The sequence below is a fragment of the Sus scrofa genome, chromosome 12 (assembly GCF_054392235.1).
Source record: "Sus scrofa isolate SSC_HxYL_T2T_F1_AM1 chromosome 12, Sscrofa_HxYL_maternal_Yorkshire_Landrace_v2.0, whole genome shotgun sequence".
NCBI classification, from domain to species: Eukaryota; Metazoa; Chordata; class Mammalia; order Artiodactyla; family Suidae; genus Sus; species Sus scrofa.
The window spans coordinates 19923936-19942663 of NC_139394.1; the positions used below are offsets into that span (position 1 = coordinate 19923936).

An 18728-nucleotide genomic window follows, 5' to 3' on the forward strand; every position below is an offset into this window, starting at 1 on the left:
AGAGTGCTTTCCACTAGAAACAGGTGACGCACGCGGGTACTTTCTTCTTCCTTTCCCCCTCACCCACGCCATGTGGAGGTTCCCGGGCAAGGAATCAAATCCCAGCCAAATCGGTGGTAACACTGGAACTTGAACCCCACGGTGCAAGTCAGGGATCCAAACCACGCTGCCTGAAACACAGCAAAGGATCCTTACTCCACGGAGCCACAGGAACTCCACTTACACGTAACTTTAAGTCTTCCTAGCCACATAAGAAAATAGTGAAAACAAGTGAAATTAAGTTTCATGTTTTATTAAACTCAGTATATCTAAACTATCGCTTGAATCTATGTAATCAGTGTCCAAATTACTGAGATACTTTACCGCTTTGGATACTAAATTCTTGTCCTTTTTTCTTTTTTTCTTTTTTTTTTTTTGGTTGGTTGACCCGTCGCATATGAAGTTCCCAGGCTGAGGCCCAGATCCCAATCACAGTCACTATGGAAGCCACAGCAGCAGCAGCAACAACGGGATCCTTAGCCTGAGGAGGGAACCTGCGTGCCAGCGCTCCCAAGAGGCCCTGACCGCTTGGAGCCACAGCGGGAACTCCTTGAAGGCTGTCTTTTAAACCCCACGTGTACTCTACCCTCACAACACATCCCAATTAGGACCCAGCGCTCCCACATGCCCAGCGCTCCAGGTGGCCTGTGCCTGTGACAGCTCCGGTGAGCAGAACGGGGCTAATAATAACGCAGTGGGGATTAGAGTGGAGGGAAGGGAGCGAGGCACTTGCCTTGGCCCACACATTGCAGGGAGCACCAAAAAGCCCAGTAAGCCCACGAGGCACCCCCTCTACCTTAGACTCTAGCGAAGAGGTAGTGTATTCAAAGGGCCCTCCTAAGAGTTCCCATTGCTGGGGTCCAGCAGAAACCAATCCAACTGGTATCCACCAGGATGCCGGTGCAATGCCTGGCCTCGCTCAGGGGGTCGGGGATCGGGCGTTGCGGTGAGCTGCGGTGGAGGTCACAGACGTGGCTCAGCGTCCCCGTGGCTGTGGCGAGGGCCGGCAGCCGTAGCTCTGATTTGGCCCCTAGCCTAGGAAATTCCATGTGCCGACGACGACGGCGTGGCCATAGAAAGCAAATGGTACCTAGAGTTCCCACGGAGGCCCGGGGGGACGGGTGGGGTCTCAGGAGCACCGGCTTGCAGGCTCAGTAGCCCACCCGGCACAGTGTGCTGTGGATCCGGTGTTGCCACAGCTGTGGTGTGAGCCCCCACCGCAGCTCAGAGCTGATCCTCCCGGACTGGCCTCGACGCCCAGAGCGGCCCTGACAGTCCCCTCGCCTCTCGGGTGTCCTGCCGCCGCCTGGCCACCTCTTCCCTCCCTTCAGCCCTGGACCGGCCCGTACCCTCCTAACGGCTCGTCCGATTCCGTCTGTTCTGCGCCTCTTTCACTCGCTCAACGAGCGTCTACCGTGCACCCCCTTCCAGGCCGGCCCCCGGGCTAGCGCTGGGATGACGGGGCGACAAGGGCTGAGGAGGGTCCCCTCCGGTTTCGGCGGCGGGTGGGGAAGGGTGGACTGGAAAAGAAGCACCGGCTGGGAGGGAGCACGAAGGAGGAGGGCGGCAGGCAGACGCGGGGCGGGGTGCGCAAGAGCCCAGCGCGAGGCCTGCGGCGAGGAGCTGTGGCCACAAGCGGCCGGGGGCGGAGGGGGTGTAGGGATCGACGTCTCGGGCAGAGGGCGCTCTCCGACGGCCCGGTCCGTGGAGGCGGCCGGCAGACGCAGGCGCTGGAGCTGGGGAGGCTCCTGGCGTCGGCCCGGCCGGGCCCTCCCCACCCGCACGCCCGCCGCCTGGCTGGGAGCTGACGGCGCCGCGGGAAGCATCGCTCCAGACCTGCCAAGGCCGGGACTCAGAACCAGGCCCTTCTGCGACGACGGCACGAAGCTCGTCCCTCCGCAGTCGGAGGCCATTGGCACACTTTGGCTTCAGGAAAATCTCCGCCAGCAGCTCCTTCCCCCGGCCCCTCCGGCCGCCCACCGCGTCTCTCCTGTCGGCTTGGGGTGCCAAAGACGAAGGGCATCCTCTGCGGCCCGGCCTGCGCGCCGGGTGCCGGGCGCCGGGAGGCGGTCCCCAGGGCCCGGCGAGCCCGCCTTGGCCACGCCTGCTCGGTTGGGACCGGGCGGGACATGCAAACGGCAAAGGTCGCCCCAGCCCGAGGCCGGCGAGGCCGCGAGCGGTGGAGGAGTCGTCTTTGACGATGTAGGGAGGAAAACATCCGCGGGAGAGGCCGGCGTAGCGCCCGCCGCAGTGGTGCGAGGGAGGCGAAGGAGGGGCGAGCGGGAGCGCGGGGTGGTGGGGGTCACCGTGAGTTGAGTGTGGCTGCGGGCCGGGCGGTGCGGGCGCTGGGGGTGGGGGCGGGCATCGCTTCTCGGCCTTTTGGCTAAGATCAAGTGTAGTATCTGTTCTTATCAGTTTAATATCTGATACGTCCTCTATCCGAGGACAATATATTAAATGGATTTTTGGAGCTGGGAGTTGGAGTAGGAGCTTGCTCCGTCCGCTCCACGCATCGACCTGGTATTGCAGTACTTCCGGGAACGGTGCACCCCCTGCGGGGGAACACGACAGGGTTTGAAAAGTAGAAGGGGCGTCACCTTGGCGGCTAGAAGAGCGTTTGAAGGGAAGTTTTATTCTATCATGTTGTCCATTACGTCGTCTTTCTGTTATGAAGCTTTTTTTCTGTGGGAAGTTTGGAGGCTGAGTTTTATAGCCGTGTTCTCTAGCTGGCTGCTGTAGGTGGATTTGAGTTTGTTTTTTGTTTTTTGTTTTTTTTCTTTTTCTTCTTCGGGTCTTGGTGCCATTTGCTTGGCCGCTCCCGCGGCATGTGGAGGTTCCCGGGCTGGGGGTCGAACCGGGGCTGCAGCTGCCCGCCTACGCCAGAGCCACAGCAACGCGGAATCCGAGCCACGTCTGCAACCTCCACCACAGTTCTCGGCACCGCCACGCCGGATCCTTAACCCACGGAGCAAGGCCAGGGCTTGAACCCGCAACCGATTCGTTAACCACTGCGCCACGACGGGAACTCCGGCTTTGAGTTTTACTTTACGCCTCAAGTCTTTCTTCGTTTAAGGTGCTTTCAGTGTGTTTATGTTGGTTCCGCGGCAGTTGGTGGCTGTTTGGGCGGGTGTTTTGTTTTGTTCTTCAGGGCCGCGTTCGCGGAGTGTGGAGGTTCCCAGACTAGGGCTGGGTTTGGAGCCACAGCTGCCGGCCTTTACCACCGGATGCTTGACCCACTGCGCAAGGCCAGGGATAGAACCTGCAACCTTCTGGTTCCTCGTGGGATTCATGTTCTCGGCACCACGACCGGAACTCCCTCCCCCTCCCCGCCAACCCCCCCCCGGGGGGGGGGGGCCTGGTGGTTTTAATTACTGGGCTGTGTCTCCTGCCCAACCGGGAAAGCAGCGTTTTAACCACTGGACAAGACCTTTGCAGCCGCGGGATGATTTGCTGAGGAATATGCATTTGTTCCCTTACACTGTGGCGGAAAGCAAGTTTCAGAGATCAAGTCTGAGTTGGGCCTGCCACAAAGGAGAAACTAAATGATTGCAGTAGTCAACAAAGGATGTTACAGCCATTAAACCATCAGTTTACATGGGTGCACCCTGAGGCCCGTCTAGATTAGAAAGCACAGGATCGTTTAAAACCAAAAAACCCCCAGGAGTTCGCTGGCTCCGTGGGCTAAGGATCTGGTGCAGGTTCCCTCCTTGGCCTGGGTACTTGCACGTGCTGCCAGCATGGCAAAAAACAAAAAGCAAAACAACAGGAGTTCCCGTCGTGGCACAGTGGTTAACGAATCCGACTAGGAACTATGAGGTTGCGGGTTCGGTCCCTGCCCTTGCTCAGTGGGTTCACGATCCGGCGTTGCCGTGAGCTGTGGTGTAGGTCGCAGACGCGGCTCCGATCCCCCGTTGCTGTGGCTCTGGCGTAGGCCGGCGGCTACAGCTCTGATTGGACCCCTAGCCCGGGAACCTCCATATGCCGCGGGAGCGGCCCAAAGAAATAGCAAAAAGACAAAAAAAAAAAAAAAAGCAAAACAACAAAACAACATGAAAGCAGAGCACAATAGGATTCGGGGCCCGGATATCTGAGGTGCATATTAAAGGAATGATTTCAGCGAGCCTAGATTCCTAGATCTTCCCATAAATAGAAGCACTGAATTGCTTACCTGGTTTTCTTTTGTTTTTATTTCTTTTTGGTCCTTGACCAGGGCATACGGAAGCTTCTGGGCCAGGGATCCATCCCTCACCACAGCAGTGACAATTCCGGGTCCCTAATATGCTGAGCCACCAAGGAACTCCCTTGTTTTTCTTTCTGTCTGTCTGTCTGTCTTCCTTTCTTTCCTTCCCTCCTTCCTTCTTTTTCTTTCTCTTCCTTCCTTTTTTTAAAAATTATACTTGATTTACAATGTTGTGCCAATTTCTGCTGTATCCCCTATTTTCCTTCTTTCTTTTTTTTTTTTTTTTGTCTTTTTTTTTGGGGGGGGGGCACACCTGCAGCATATGGAGGTTCCCAGGCTAGGGATCCAGTTGGAGCTGTAGCCGCCGGCCCTGCGCCACAGCCACAGCCAACTCCGGATCCGAGCCGCGTCTGTGACCTACACCACGGCTCTCGGCAACGCTGGATCCTTAACCCACTGAGCGAGGCCAGGGATCAAACCCGTGACCTCGTGGATGCTAGTCGGCTTCGTTAACGGCTGAGCCCCAGTGGGAACTCCCCTTGTTTTCTTTTAGGAGCAGCAGTCCTTTGATGTTCGGACTGCCAGGTCTTTCGTTGCAAAAACTGATTTCCCCCACCCCTTGCCTCTGCTGAATAACCTACACCTCTCAACATTTAGGTGAGCTGCTTCTATTTTGTTTGCAGTTGACACAACTCAAACCAGGTATGTTTACCCGAAAAGAAGAAACTGAGGCGTTCCCACGGTGGCGCAACAGGATCAGCAGCGGCTCTGCAGGGCCGAGACGCAGGTTCAATCCCCAGCCTGGCACGGTGTGTTAAAGCATCCAGCGACGCCGCAGGTGCGGTGGCGTCTAGGTGGAAACTGCTCCTGCACAAGGCACAGCTGTGGCTTGGATCTGATCCCTGGCCCAGGTCACCCAGCTAGAAATTAACTAACCTGGGCTTTGAACAAATGCTGCATTGTCTATGAAACCAAACAAATGGGAGCTGAAAACACGCCCATTGTTTTGTTTCTTCCACAATCTTTGAAACTTCTTTAGCATTTCTCCAAGATCTTCTGGGCCTCACCCAAGAGGGAGACTGTCACTGGACTATCTGATGAAGGGGATGGAAGTGGCAATTCATCTTTTGTGTTTGCCAGGGAAGGTATTGAACAAGTGGGAAGGAGATGGGGCAAGATGAGGGTGAAGAAAGGGGCCCGGTTTGTCAGGACAGCCTCAGGCCGTGGACCTACCCCAATCCAGTCTCTTCTAAGTAGGAATTCCAGGGAGTTCCCATCGGTGGCTCAGTGGTTAACGAATCCGACGAGGAACCGTGAGGTTGCGGGTTCGATCCCTGGCCTTGCCCCGGGGGTTAAGGATCCGGCGTCGCCGTGAGCCGTGGTGTAGGTTGAAGACGGGGCTCAGGTCCCGCGTTGCTGTGACTGTGGAGTAGGCCAGCGGCCACAGCTCTGATTAGACCCCTAGCCTGGGAACCTCCCTGTGCCTCGGGTGCGGCCCTAGAAAAGACCAAGAAGAGGTAAGTGGGAACTCCGGTCTCCACCTCCACACCCCAGTCTGGGACCTGCCCTCACGGAGTGTACATCATATTGGGCAATGGGGGACACAGACAATGACTGCAGAGAGAGAATTTCAGATCACGACCCGTACAAGCAAGGAAAATGAAACAGGGAGATGGGCTGGAGAGTAACTGGGCAGGGAGCTACTTTAGATGAGTCCAGGCTTGGGGGGTAGGGGATTGCTCTTGAAGCGCTCTCCAATTGGCGACCTTAGAGCCAAGGTTTTCAGTGATAAGGAGTCACTCCAGAGCATTCATTCCAGAGAGGACAGATTGGCTGGGACCTGCACGCCACCTCCTGCAGACGCCCCAGCCGGGGTCAACTTCTAGCTGCTGAGGGGTTGTTCTTCCTTAGAGCCATCTCCCCAGCAGACGAAGTGCCGAGCCCAGGAGCTGGCTCTTGTCATCCACAGCTCTGCAGTGCCCAGCACCACGCCTGCCACACAGTGGGCAGTCAGGAAAGCTTGCAGGATTCATGACTGCACAATGGGACGATTTTTTCAAAATTAATGTCTTTTGCTTTTGGGGGGCTGCACCTGCAGCACGTGGAAGTTCCCAGGCTAGGGGTCTAATGGGAGCTACAGCTGCCGGCCTCTGCCACAGCCACAGCAACGCCAGATCCGAGCCGCGTCTGCGTCCTACGCCGCAGCTCATGGCAATGCCGAATCCTTAACCCACCGAGGGAGGCCAAGGATGGAGCCTGCATCCTCAGGGATACTGGTCGGGTTCATTACCACTGAGCCACAATGGGAACTCCACAATGGCATGGTTAAATGTACTCAGGGGGTTCCCTGACTATGGGAACCAAGCATCGACCCTTAGCTGGAAGTTTCCTGGTCTAGGATCCTTGAGACCTCGGTGGTCACCAGGGATGCCTATAAAATCCTGCCCTTCTGGGCAAGGTCTGGGTAGTACTGAATGCTCAGGCCTTTACTGGAGAGGAAGGATTTCTTGGAGGAGAGGCTACAGGATGGATGGAACGCACCCGGCAAGCGGCCGAGGACATCCTTGTCTCCTCAGCAGCCTAACCGAGCACCTGTCTGAGGGCACAAATGAAGGAGGAGAGGCGCCTGCAGGAGTGGGGATGGGCCGGGCAAGTGGCTGCCCGGGAGCAGCTTCAGCCTGGGAATCACCAAGACCCGGATTTCAAATCCTAGCTGTGTTTCCCCCAGAATGAAATGCGGGAGACACAACCTACTTCTTAGAAGGAGCGCGACCAGAGAAAACGTGTGGAAGGAACCCTTAGGCGCCTCCTCTTCCCCTACCAGAGGCGGGTTCAGAGGCAGCGCATCCAAAACAAAACCAAGTCCCAGGGCCCAGCCAAGGGCTGGGCAGGAGATGCTGCCCCCTGGTGGAGGTGTCTGTGGGCGCCTGATTCCTGAAGGAACGTGGAGCCGGGAGGGTGTCAAGGTGTGCAGGTCGCTTGGCCTCCTGGAGGCTTCCTTTCTGACAGTTTGAAGGTGGGAATGGAAAATCTGCACTCTTTCAGGTTTGTTGGTTCCTTTGGTGTGCGTGGAGGTGAGCTCACATTTAGATGAGCGTAACGCCCCACCCCACCCCCGCTGGTAAGCAGCCTTCACTGACCCAGCTCCCCCTCATTTCTTTTGGCGGTGCCCCCAGGATATACAAGTTCTCAGGCCAGGAGTGGGACCCATGCCTCCGCTGTGACCCCAGCCACAGCAGTGACAATGCCATATTTAACCTGCGGCATCCCAAGGGAACTTTGCCTTAATTATTTGGGGGCTCTTTAACCACCCCTCTAGATAACCCCTCGGACTTATGGCTCCCTTCTACTAACAGAGGCTTAATTGTTTTCCAGGAACTTGGAGTTGGCTGCTGTCCAGGTCAAGATGGCGAAGACTGGTTGGGACCACCAGCCCTAACACTGGGCCTGTGAGGTTCCCATCGTGGCTCAGCAGTAACAAACCCGACCGGTTTGCATGAGGACTTGGGTTCAATCCCGGGCCTCGCCCAGTGGGTTAAGGCTCTGGCGTTGCTGTGGCTGTGGTGTTGGCCAGCAGCTGAGGCTCCAGTTCCACCCCTAGCCTGGGAACTTCCATGTGCCACAGGTTCAGCCCTAAAAAGACCCAACAACCAACCAACCAACCAACCAAACAAAACCTGGGTTTATGCAGGTGCCTGAGGAACAACATTTAGACATCAGACAGAAGAAAACTCCACTCTCAGATCATGCTTAGCAGCTCCATTTTGGGGGGAGGCCACACCTGTCTGACATTCGGAACTTCCCAGGCAAGGGATCGAATCTGAGTCACTGCAGTGAGGGAGCGAATCTGAGTCACTGCAGTGACAACACTGGATACCCAAGCTGCTGGGCCACGGGAGAACTCCCACAGCCCCATTTTTGAACAGAACATCCCATGAGGAAGCATGGAACTCAGCTACCTCGCCTTTTCCCTACCTCAGTTTTCCCCACACCTAAGACCACCTGCTTCTTCATCCCATAACTATCTCAAGGCCCTCACCTTCCGGGGGGATGCAGGCAAGGCTAAGGCGGGAGTAGGCTGCAGGTGGAGGAGGTTATGAAGAGGGGGTTGCAGCCATGGTGCAGCGTCTTAGGAGACAGACCCCCACAGGGACAGACGTCCAGCCTCCACCTGCATAGGCGCCTGGCACTTTGGGAGACCTTGGCTGCAGGAGGGGACTGGGGGTGACCAGAACGAAACAGCAAGTGGAGCCCCAGGAGGGTGGTAATGGCTGGGAAGCGAGAGCCACGAGGGGGGAGAACAAATCACACTAGAGAGAGGCAGGGAGGTGAGGCCTGGGGGAGACCAGGCCCACCAGCTGAAGGGAAGGTGCCAGCTGCCCAGGTATCCAAGCTGCCGGGCTCCAGGGAGTTTCGCAGCAGGGCCGATCTCCAGTGACCGTCTATGTTTGACTCAGTTTATTTTAGTTGACTTTATTTTATTTTTACTTTTATGCCTCCCCCAGCCCCCTCCCCCACCCCACGCCACATGTGGATGTGCCTAGGCTAGGGATCAAATCGGAGCTGTAGCCGCCAGAGCAACGCCAGATCACAGCTGCTTCTGCAGCCTACACAGTGGCTCATGGCAACGCCAGATCCTGAACCCACTGAGTGAAGCCAGGGATCCAACCCTCATCCTCATGGAGACTAGCTGGGTTCTCACCCTGCCGAGCCACAAGAGGAAATCCCAAAACCACTTTTTCTTCTCTACGAACTAGGAAATGATTCAGTGCCTGGTCTTCACCCACGTTCCCCCCTATGGAATAGTTAGCCTTTTAGTATAACTTTGAGGCGCTCTTTGTATGTTAGAAAGGTGAGTACATCTTCTGGGGTTTGGGTTGCAAATATGTACTCTTACTTTCCTTGTTTTATCCTGCATCACCTGGAACCGATGTGACACACCTGGGCAGGAGTGGACCAGCAGCTGATCCTGCCCTCAGGGCACACTCAGCCCAGGATGGGGACGAAGACACCTGCCCAAGAGGCCAGAACACCAGGCAGGACAAGGAGGGAGTCGGCGAGAAATGGACAGATGGTTGGGTGTTTGGACCGTAGCCACCGCCTTCTCAGGGAAACCAAAGGAGTGAGCAGAAGATGGTCTGACGCTCACAGATCTGAACAGAGGTCCAGGGATGGGAGGCTGAAGAGTCTGGTCAGGAGCAGGCTGAGCCTAGGATATATTGTCTCAGTTCACCCTCTTCTGTCCATTCAGTCAACAAATACAGGCGCGGAGGAGACAGCAGCAAATACAACCCCTGCCATCGAGGGGAAGAGCAGTCCAGCACTAATTTCGGTGTATCTGTGATGACAGCTATACATCTGTGTGTCTGTGTGCCCACCTCAATGTCTATACACATGCCACGTGACACTCATGGGTGTCAATAGCAACGTAGCAGGTGGCAGAAACATAAATAGGTAAAGCGGGATGTGAAACAGGAATGCTCAGGGTGGGTAAGTGGAGACAGTGCACAGCACTGAAGTGGAATTCTCTCTCTCTTACAGACAAGAAGTGACTTTCCCTAGAGGGCCCTTATTCAGACAGCCCCATGCGCCTGCCCTTCCATGTGTAGCTTCACAGGCAGCCTAATCAGACAGGCATTGTCATTCTCCCTATTTTATTTTATTTTTTACTTTAGGAGGGCACCCTCAGCATAGGGAGGTTCCCAGGCCAGGGGTCAACTCAGAGCCATAGCTGCCAGCCTACACCACAGCCACAGCAACCATGGATCTGAGCAGCATCTTCCACCTACAACCACAGCTCACCGAAACGCTGGATCCTCAACCCAGTGGGCCAGGCCAAGGACGGAACCCAAGTCCTCGTGGATACTAGTCAGGTTCACTATTGCTGGCCATAACAAGAACTCCCATTATAACTATTAAAAAAAATAAAATAAAATCAACCCCAGTTTAAAAAGACTGAGGTCCCACATGGTTAGCTGGATGCTTGGATGCAAGCCCTGACTTGGCTTCACATTGGCTGTATGATCCTAGGCAAGCTGCTTGGCCTCTCTGAACTTCAGTCTGGCAGAGTGCTTTCCACTAGAAACAGGTGACGCACGCGGGTACTTTCTTCTTCCTTTCCCCCTCACCCACGCCATGTGGAGGTTCCCGGGCAAGGAATCAAATCCCAGCCAAATCGGTGGTAACACTGGAACTTGAACCCCACGGTGCAAGTCAGGGATCCAAACCACGCTGCCTGAAACACAGCAAAGGATCCTTACTCCACGGAGCCACAGGAACTCCACTTACACGTAACTTTAAGTCTTCCTAGCCACATAAGAAAATAGTGAAAACAAGTGAAATTAAGTTTCATGTTTTATTAAACTCAGTATATCTAAACTATCGCTTGAATCTATGTAATCAGTGTCCAAATTACTGAGATACTTTACCGCTTTGGATACTAAATTCTTGTCCTTTTTTCTTTTTTTCTTTTTTTTTTTTTTGGTTGGTTGACCCGTCGCATATGAAGTTCCCAGGCTGAGGCCCAGATCCCAATCACAGTCACTATGGAAGCCACAGCAGCAGCAGCAACAACGGGATCCTTAGCCTGAGGAGGGAACCTGCGTGCCAGCGCTCCCAAGAGGCCCTGACCGCTTGGAGCCACAGCGGGAACTCCTTGAAGGCTGTCTTTTAAACCCCACGTGTACTCTACCCTCACAACACATCCCAATTAGGACCCAGCGCTCCCACATGCCCAGCGCTCCAGGTGGCCTGTGCCTGTGACAGCTCCGGTGAGCAGAACGGGGCTAATAATAACGCAGTGGGGATTAGAGTGGAGGGAAGGGAGCGAGGCACTTGCCTTGGCCCACACATTGCAGGGAGCACCAAAAAGCCCAGTAAGCCCACGAGGCACCCCCTCTACCTTAGACTCTAGCGAAGAGGTAGTGTATTCAAAGGGCCCTCCTAAGAGTTCCCATTGCTGGGGTCCAGCAGAAACCAATCCAACTGGTATCCACCAGGATGCCGGTGCAATGCCTGGCCTCGCTCAGGGGGTCGGGGATCGGGCGTTGCGGTGAGCTGCGGTGGAGGTCACAGACGTGGCTCAGCGTCCCCGTGGCTGTGGCGAGGGCCGGCAGCCGTAGCTCTGATTTGGCCCCTAGCCTAGGAAATTCCATGTGCCGACGACGACGGCGTGGCCATAGAAAGCAAATGGTACCTAGAGTTCCCACGGAGGCCCGGGGGGACGGGTGGGGTCTCAGGAGCACCGGCTTGCAGGCTCAGTAGCCCACCCGGCACAGTGTGCTGTGGATCCGGTGTTGCCACAGCTGTGGTGTGAGCCCCCACCGCAGCTCAGAGCTGATCCTCCCGGACTGGCCTCGACGCCCAGAGCGGCCCTGACAGTCCCCTCGCCTCTCGGGTGTCCTGCCGCCGCCTGGCCACCTCTTCCCTCCCTTCAGCCCTGGACCGGCCCGTACCCTCCTAACGGCTCGTCCGATTCCGTCTGTTCTGCGCCTCTTTCACTCGCTCAACGAGCGTCTACCGTGCACCCCCTTCCAGGCCGGCCCCCGGGCTAGCGCTGGGATGACGGGGCGACAAGGGCTGAGGAGGGTCCCCTCCGGTTTCGGCGGCGGGTGGGGAAGGGTGGACTGGAAAAGAAGCACCGGCTGGGAGGGAGCACGAAGGAGGAGGGCGGCAGGCAGACGCGGGGCGGGGTGCGCAAGAGCCCAGCGCGAGGCCTGCGGCGAGGAGCTGTGGCCACAAGCGGCCGGGGGCGGAGGGGGTGTAGGGATCGACGTCTCGGGCAGAGGGCGCTCTCCGACGGCCCGGTCCGTGGAGGCGGCCGGCAGACGCAGGCGCTGGAGCTGGGGAGGCTCCTGGCGTCGGCCCGGCCGGGCCCTCCCCACCCGCACGCCCGCCGCCTGGCTGGGAGCTGACGGCGCCGCGGGAAGCATCGCTCCAGACCTGCCAAGGCCGGGACTCAGAACCAGGCCCTTCTGCGACGACGGCACGAAGCTCGTCCCTCCGCAGTCGGAGGCCATTGGCACACTTTGGCTTCAGGAAAATCTCCGCCAGCAGCTCCTTCCCCCGGCCCCTCCGGCCGCCCACCGCGTCTCTCCTGTCGGCTTGGGGTGCCAAAGACGAAGGGCATCCTCTGCGGCCCGGCCTGCGCGCCGGGTGCCGGGCGCCGGGAGGCGGTCCCCAGGGCCCGGCGAGCCCGCCTTGGCCACGCCTGCTCGGTTGGGACCGGGCGGGACATGCAAACGGCAAAGGTCGCCCCAGCCCGAGGCCGGCGAGGCCGCGAGCGGTGGAGGAGTCGTCTTTGACGATGTAGGGAGGAAAACATCCGCGGGAGAGGCCGGCGTAGCGCCCGCCGCAGTGGTGCGAGGGAGGCGAAGGAGGGGCGAGCGGGAGCGCGGGGTGGTGGGGGTCACCGTGAGTTGAGTGTGGCTGCGGGCCGGGCGGTGCGGGCGCTGGGGGTGGGGGCGGGCATCGCTTCTCGGCCTTTTGGCTAAGATCAAGTGTAGTATCTGTTCTTATCAGTTTAATATCTGATACGTCCTCTATCCGAGGACAATATATTAAATGGATTTTTGGAGCTGGGAGTTGGAGTAGGAGCTTGCTCCGTCCGCTCCACGCATCGACCTGGTATTGCAGTACTTCCGGGAACGGTGCACCCCCTGCGGGGGAACACGACAGGGTTTGAAAAGTAGAAGGGGCGTCACCTTGGCGGCTAGAAGAGCGTTTGAAGGGAAGTTTTATTCTATCATGTTGTCCATTACGTCGTCTTTCTGTTATGAAGCTTTTTTTCTGTGGGAAGTTTGGAGGCTGAGTTTTATAGCCGTGTTCTCTAGCTGGCTGCTGTAGGTGGATTTGAGTTTGTTTTTTGTTTTTTGTTTTTTTTCTTTTTCTTCTTCGGGTCTTGGTGCCATTTGCTTGGCCGCTCCCGCGGCATGTGGAGGTTCCCGGGCTGGGGGTCGAACCGGGGCTGCAGCTGCCCGCCTACGCCAGAGCCACAGCAACGCGGAATCCGAGCCACGTCTGCAACCTCCACCACAGTTCTCGGCACCGCCACGCCGGATCCTTAACCCACGGAGCAAGGCCAGGGCTTGAACCCGCAACCGATTCGTTAACCACTGCGCCACGACGGGAACTCCGGCTTTGAGTTTTACTTTACGCCTCAAGTCTTTCTTCGTTTAAGGTGCTTTCAGTGTGTTTATGTTGGTTCCGCGGCAGTTGGTGGCTGTTTGGGCGGGTGTTTTGTTTTGTTCTTCAGGGCCGCGTTCGCGGAGTGTGGAGGTTCCCAGACTAGGGCTGGGTTTGGAGCCACAGCTGCCGGCCTTTACCACCGGATGCTTGACCCACTGCGCAAGGCCAGGGATAGAACCTGCAACCTTCTGGTTCCTCGTGGGATTCATGTTCTCGGCACCACGACCGGAACTCCCTCCCCCTCCCCGCCAACCCCCCCCCGGGGGGGGGGGGGCTGGTGGTTTTAATTACTGGGCTGTGTCTCCTGCCCAACCGGGAAAGCAGCGTTTTAACCACTGGACAAGACCTTTGCAGCCGCGGGATGATTTGCTGAGGAATATGCATTTGTTCCCTTACACTGTGGCGGAAAGCAAGTTTCAGAGATCAAGTCTGAGTTGGGCCTGCCACAAAGGAGAAACTAAATGATTGCAGTAGTCAACAAAGGATGTTACAGCCATTAAACCATCAGTTTACATGGGTGCACCCTGAGGCCCGTCTAGATTAGAAAGCACAGGATCGTTTAAAACCAAAAAACCCCCAGGAGTTCGCTGGCTCCGTGGGCTAAGGATCTGGTGCAGGTTCCCTCCTTGGCCTGGGTACTTGCACGTGCTGCCAGCATGGCAAAAAACAAAAAGCAAAACAACAGGAGTTCCCGTCGTGGCACAGTGGTTAACGAATCCGACTAGGAACTATGAGGTTGCGGGTTCGGTCCCTGCCCTTGCTCAGTGGGTTCACGATCCGGCGTTGCCGTGAGCTGTGGTGTAGGTCGCAGACGCGGCTCCGATCCCCCGTTGCTGTGGCTCTGGCGTAGGCCGGCGGCTACAGCTCTGATTGGACCCCTAGCCCGGGAACCTCCATATGCCGCGGGAGCGGCCCAAAGAAATAGCAAAAAGACAAAAAAAAAAAAAAAAAAAAGGCAAAACAACAAAACGACATGAAAGCAGAGCACAATAGGATTCGGGGCCCGGATATCTGAGGTGCATATTAAAGGAATGATTTCAGCGAGCCTAGATTCCTAGATCTTCCCATAAATAGAAGCACTGAATTGCTTACCTGGTTTTCTTTTGTTTTTATTTCTTTTTGGTCCTTGACCAGGGCATACGGAAGCTTCTGGGCCAGGGATCCATCCCTCACCACAGCAGTGACAATTCCGGGTCCCTAATATGCTGAGCCACCAAGGAACTCCCTTGTTTTTCTTTCTGTCTGTCTGTCTGTCTTCCTTTCTTTCCTTCCCTCCTTCCTTCTTTTTCTTTCTCTTCCTTCCTTTTTTTAAAAATTATACTTGATTTACAATGTTGTGCCAATTTCTGCTGTATCCCCTATTTTCCTTCTTTCTTTTTTTTTTTTTTTTTGTCTTTTTTTTTGGGGGGGGGCACACCTGCAGCATATGGAGGTTCCCAGGCTAGGGATCCAGTTGGAGCTGTAGCCGCCGGCCCTGCGCCACAGCCACAGCCAACTCCGGATCCGAGCCGCGTCTGTGACCTACACCACGGCTCTCGGCAACGCTGGATCCTTAACCCACTGAGCGAGGCCAGGGATCAAACCCGTGACCTCGTGGATGCTAGTCGGCTTCGTTAACGGCTGAGCCCCAGTGGGAACTCCCCTTGTTTTCTTTTAGGAGCAGCAGTCCTTTGATGTTCGGACTGCCAGGTCTTTCGTTGCAAAAACTGATTTCCCCCACCCCTTGCCTCTGCTGAATAACCTACACCTCTCAACATTTAGGTGAGCTGCTTCTATTTTGTTTGCAGTTGACACAACTCAAACCAGGTATGTTTACCCGAAAAGAAGAAACTGAGGCGTTCCCACGGTGGCGCAACAGGATCAGCAGCGGCTCTGCAGGGCCGAGACGCAGGTTCAATCCCCAGCCTGGCACGGTGTGTTAAAGCATCCAGCGACGCCGCAGGTGCGGCGGCGTCTAGGTGGAAACTGCTCCTGCACAAGGCACAGCTGTGGCTTGGATCTGATCCCTGGCCCAGGTCACCCAGCTAGAAATTAACTAACCTGGGCTTTGAACAAATGCTGCATTGTCTATGAAACCAAACAAATGGGAGCTGAAAACACGCCCATTGTTTTGTTTCTTCCACAATCTTTGAAACTTCTTTAGCATTTCTCCAAGATCTTCTGGGCCTCACCCAAGAGGGAGACTGTCACTGGACTATCTGATGAAGGGGATGGAAGTGGCAATTCATCTTTTGTGTTTGCCAGGGAAGGTATTGAACAAGTGGGAAGGAGATGGGGCAAGATGAGGGTGAAGAAAGGGGCCCGGTTTGTCAGGACAGCCTCAGGCCGTGGACCTACCCCAATCCAGTCTCTTCTAAGTAGGAATTCCAGGGAGTTCCCATCGGTGGCTCAGTGGTTAACGAATCCGACGAGGAACCGTGAGGTTGCGGGTTCGATCCCTGGCCTTGCCCCGGGGGTTAAGGATCCGGCGTCGCCGTGAGCCGTGGTGTAGGTTGAAGACGGGGCTCAGGTCCCGCGTTGCTGTGACTGTGGAGTAGGCCAGCGGCCACAGCTCTGATTAGACCCCTAGCCTGGGAACCTCCCTGTGCCTCGGGTGCGGCCCTAGAAAAGACCAAGAAGAGGTAAGTGGGAACTCCGGTCTCCACCTCCACACCCCAGTCTGGGACCTGCCCTCACGGAGTGTACATCATATTGGGCAATGGGGGACACAGACAATGACTGCAAAGAGAGAATTTCAGATCACGACCCGTACAAGCAAGGAAAATGAAACAGGGAGATGGGCTGGAGAGTAACTGGGCAGGGAGCTACTTTAGATGAGTCCAGGCTTGGGGGGTAGGGGATTGCTCTTGAAGCGCTCTCCAATTGGCGACCTTAGAGCCAAGGTTTTCAGTGATAAGGAGTCACTCCAGAGCATTCATTCCAGAGAGGACAGATTGGCTGGGACCTGCACGCCACCTCCTGCAGACGCCCCAGCCGGGGTCAACTTCTAGCTGCTGAGGGGTTGTTCTTCCTTAGAGCCATCTCCCCAGCAGACGAAGTGCCGAGCCCAGGAGCTGGCTCTTGTCATCCACAGCTCTGCAGTGCCCAGCACCACGCCTGCCACACAGTGGGCAGTCAGGAAAGCTTGCAGGATTCATGACTGCACAATGGGACGATTTTTTCAAAATTAATGTCTTTTGCTTTTTGGGGGCTGCACCTGCAGCACGTGGAAGTTCCCAGGCTAGGGGTCTAATGGGAGCTACAGCTGCCGGCCTAGGCCACAGCCACAGCAACGCCAGATCCGAGCCGCGTCTGCGTCCTACGCCGCAGCTCATGGCAATGCCGAATCCTTAACCCACCGAGGGAGGCCAAGGATGGAGCCTGCATCCTCAGGGATACTGGTCGGGTTCATTACCACTGAGCCACAATGGGAACTCCACAATGGCATGGTTAAATGTACTCAGGGGGTTCCCTGACTATGGGAACCAAGCATCGACCCTTAGCTGGAAGTTTCCTGGTCTAGGATCCTTGAGACCTCGGTGGTCACCAGGGATGCCTATAAAATCCTGCCCTTCTGGGCAAGGTCTGGGTAGTACTGAATGCTCAGGCCTTTACTGGAGAGGAAGGATTTCTTGGAGGAGAGGCTACAGGATGGATGGAACGCACCCGGCAAGCGGCCGAGGACATCCTTGTCTCCTCAGCAGCCTAACCGAGCACCTGTCTGAGGGCACAAATGAAGGAGGAGAGGCGCCTGCAGGAGTGGGGATGGGCCGGGCAAGTGGATGCCCGGGAGCAGCTTCAGCCTGGGAATCACCAAGACCCGGATTTCAAATCCTAGCTGTGTTTCCTCCAGAATGAAATGCGGGGGACACAACCTACTTCTTAGAAGGAGCGCGACCAGAGAAAACGTGTGGAAGGAACCCTTAGGCGCCTCCTCTTCCCCTACCAGAGGCGGGTTCAGAGGCAGCGCATCCAAAACAAAACCAAGTCCCAGGGCCCAGCCAAGGGCTGGGCAGGAGATGCTGCCCCCTGGTGGAGGTGTCTGTGGGCGCCTGATTCCTGAAGGAACGTGGAGCCGGGAGGGTGTCAAGGTGTGCAGGTCGCTTGGCCTCCTGGAGGCTTCCTTTCTGACAGTTTGAAGGTGGGAATGGAAAATCTGCACTCTTTCAGGTTTGTTGGTTCCTTTGGTGTGCGTGGAGGTGAGCTCACATTTAGATGAGCGTAACGCCCCACCCCACCCCCGCTTGTAAGCAGCCTTCACTGACCCAGCTCCCCCTCATTTCTTTTGGCGGTGCCCCCAGGATATACAAGTTCTCAGGCCAGGAGTGGGACCCATGCCTCCGCTGTGACCCCAGCCACAGCAGTGACAATGCCATATTTAACCTGCGGCATCCCAAGGGAACTTTGCCTTAATTATTTGGGGGCTCTTTAACCACCCCTCTAGATAACCCCTCGGACTTATGGCTCCCTTCTAATAACAGAGGCTTAATTGTTTTCCAGGAACTTGGAGTTGGCTGCTGTCCAGGTCAAGATGGCGAAGACTGGTTGGGACCACCAGCCCTAACACTGGGCCTGTGAGGTTCCCATCGTGGCTCAGCAGTAACAAACCCGACCGGTTTGCATGAGGACTTGGGTTCAATCCCGGGCCTCGCCCAGTGGGTTAAGGCTCTGGCGTTGCTGTGGCTGTGGTGTTGGCCAGCAGCTGAGGCTCCAGTTCCACCCCTAGCCTGGGAACTTCCATGTGCCACAGGTTCAGCCCTAAAAAGACCCAACAACCAACCAACCAACCAACCAAACAAAACCTGGGTTTATGCAGGTGCCTGAGGAACAACATTTAGACATCAGACAGAAGAAAACTCCACTCTCAGATCATGCTTAGCAGCTCCATTTTGGGGGGAGGCCACACCTGTCTGACATTCGGAACTTCCCAGGCAAGGGAGCGAATCTGAGTCACTGCAGTGAGGGAGCGAATCTGAGTCACTGCAGTGACAACACTGGATACCCAAGCTGCTGGGCCACGGGAGAACTCCCACAGCCCCATTTTTGAACAGAACATCCCATGAGGAAGCATGGAACTCAGCTACCTCGCCTTTTCCCTACCTCAGTTTTCCCCACACCTAAGACCACCTGCTTCTTCATCCCATAACTATCTCAAGGCCCTCACCTTCCGAGGGGATGCAGGCAAGGCTAAGGCGGGAGTAGGCTGCAGGTGGAGGAGGTTATGAAGAGGGGGTTGCAGCCATGGTGCAGCGTCTTAGGAGACAGACCCCCACAGGGACAGACGTCCAGCCTCCACCTGCATAGGCGCCTGGCACTTTGGGAGACCTTGGCTGCAGGAGGGGAC

The 18728-nt window shown here is 56.3% G+C and overlaps 2 protein-coding genes and 2 non-coding genes across 4 annotated transcripts; 2 read left to right on the forward strand and 2 right to left on the reverse strand.

Moving 5' to 3' along the window:
• Positions 1–45: 45 nt before the first annotated feature.
• Positions 46–8396, reverse strand: LOC146398102 (uncharacterized). The gene is made up of 4 exons (XM_084983153.1): positions 8378–8396; positions 8259–8297; positions 1389–2591; positions 46–170 (listed from the first exon to the last, which is right to left on the reverse strand). Exons 1-3 carry the CDS (start codon positions 8394–8396, stop codon positions 1450–1452), a joined length of 1200 nt encoding a protein of 399 aa, XP_084839279.1. The 3' UTR covers positions 46–170; positions 1389–1449.
• LOC146398103 (U2 spliceosomal RNA) lies at positions 2403–2593 on the forward strand. The gene has a single exon (XR_014822107.1). It is a non-coding gene; the product is annotated as a U2 spliceosomal RNA (small nuclear RNA).
• Positions 8397–10329: 1933 nt separating the features above from the next.
• LOC146398104 (uncharacterized) lies at positions 10330–18686 on the reverse strand. Its single transcript, XM_084983154.1, has 4 exons — positions 18668–18686; positions 18549–18587; positions 11674–12876; positions 10330–10454 (listed from the first exon to the last, which is right to left on the reverse strand). Exons 1-3 carry the CDS (start codon positions 18684–18686, stop codon positions 11735–11737), a joined length of 1200 nt encoding a protein of 399 aa, XP_084839280.1. The 3' UTR covers positions 10330–10454; positions 11674–11734.
• LOC146398105 (U2 spliceosomal RNA) lies at positions 12688–12878 on the forward strand. The gene has a single exon (XR_014822108.1). It is a non-coding gene; the product is annotated as a U2 spliceosomal RNA (small nuclear RNA).
• Positions 18687–18728: the final 42 nt, after the last annotated feature.

Coding starts and splice junctions, on each gene's coding strand:
- LOC146398102 (XM_084983153.1), bottom strand. Junction 2,592..8,258: donor TGCCTGCATCCCCCCGGAAG/GTGAGGGCCTTG, acceptor GTTCCCCCGCAG/GGGGTGCACCGTTCCCGGAA.
- LOC146398104 (XM_084983154.1), bottom strand. Junction 12,877..18,548: donor TGCCTGCATCCCCTCGGAAG/GTGAGGGCCTTG, acceptor GTTCCCCCGCAG/GGGGTGCACCGTTCCCGGAA.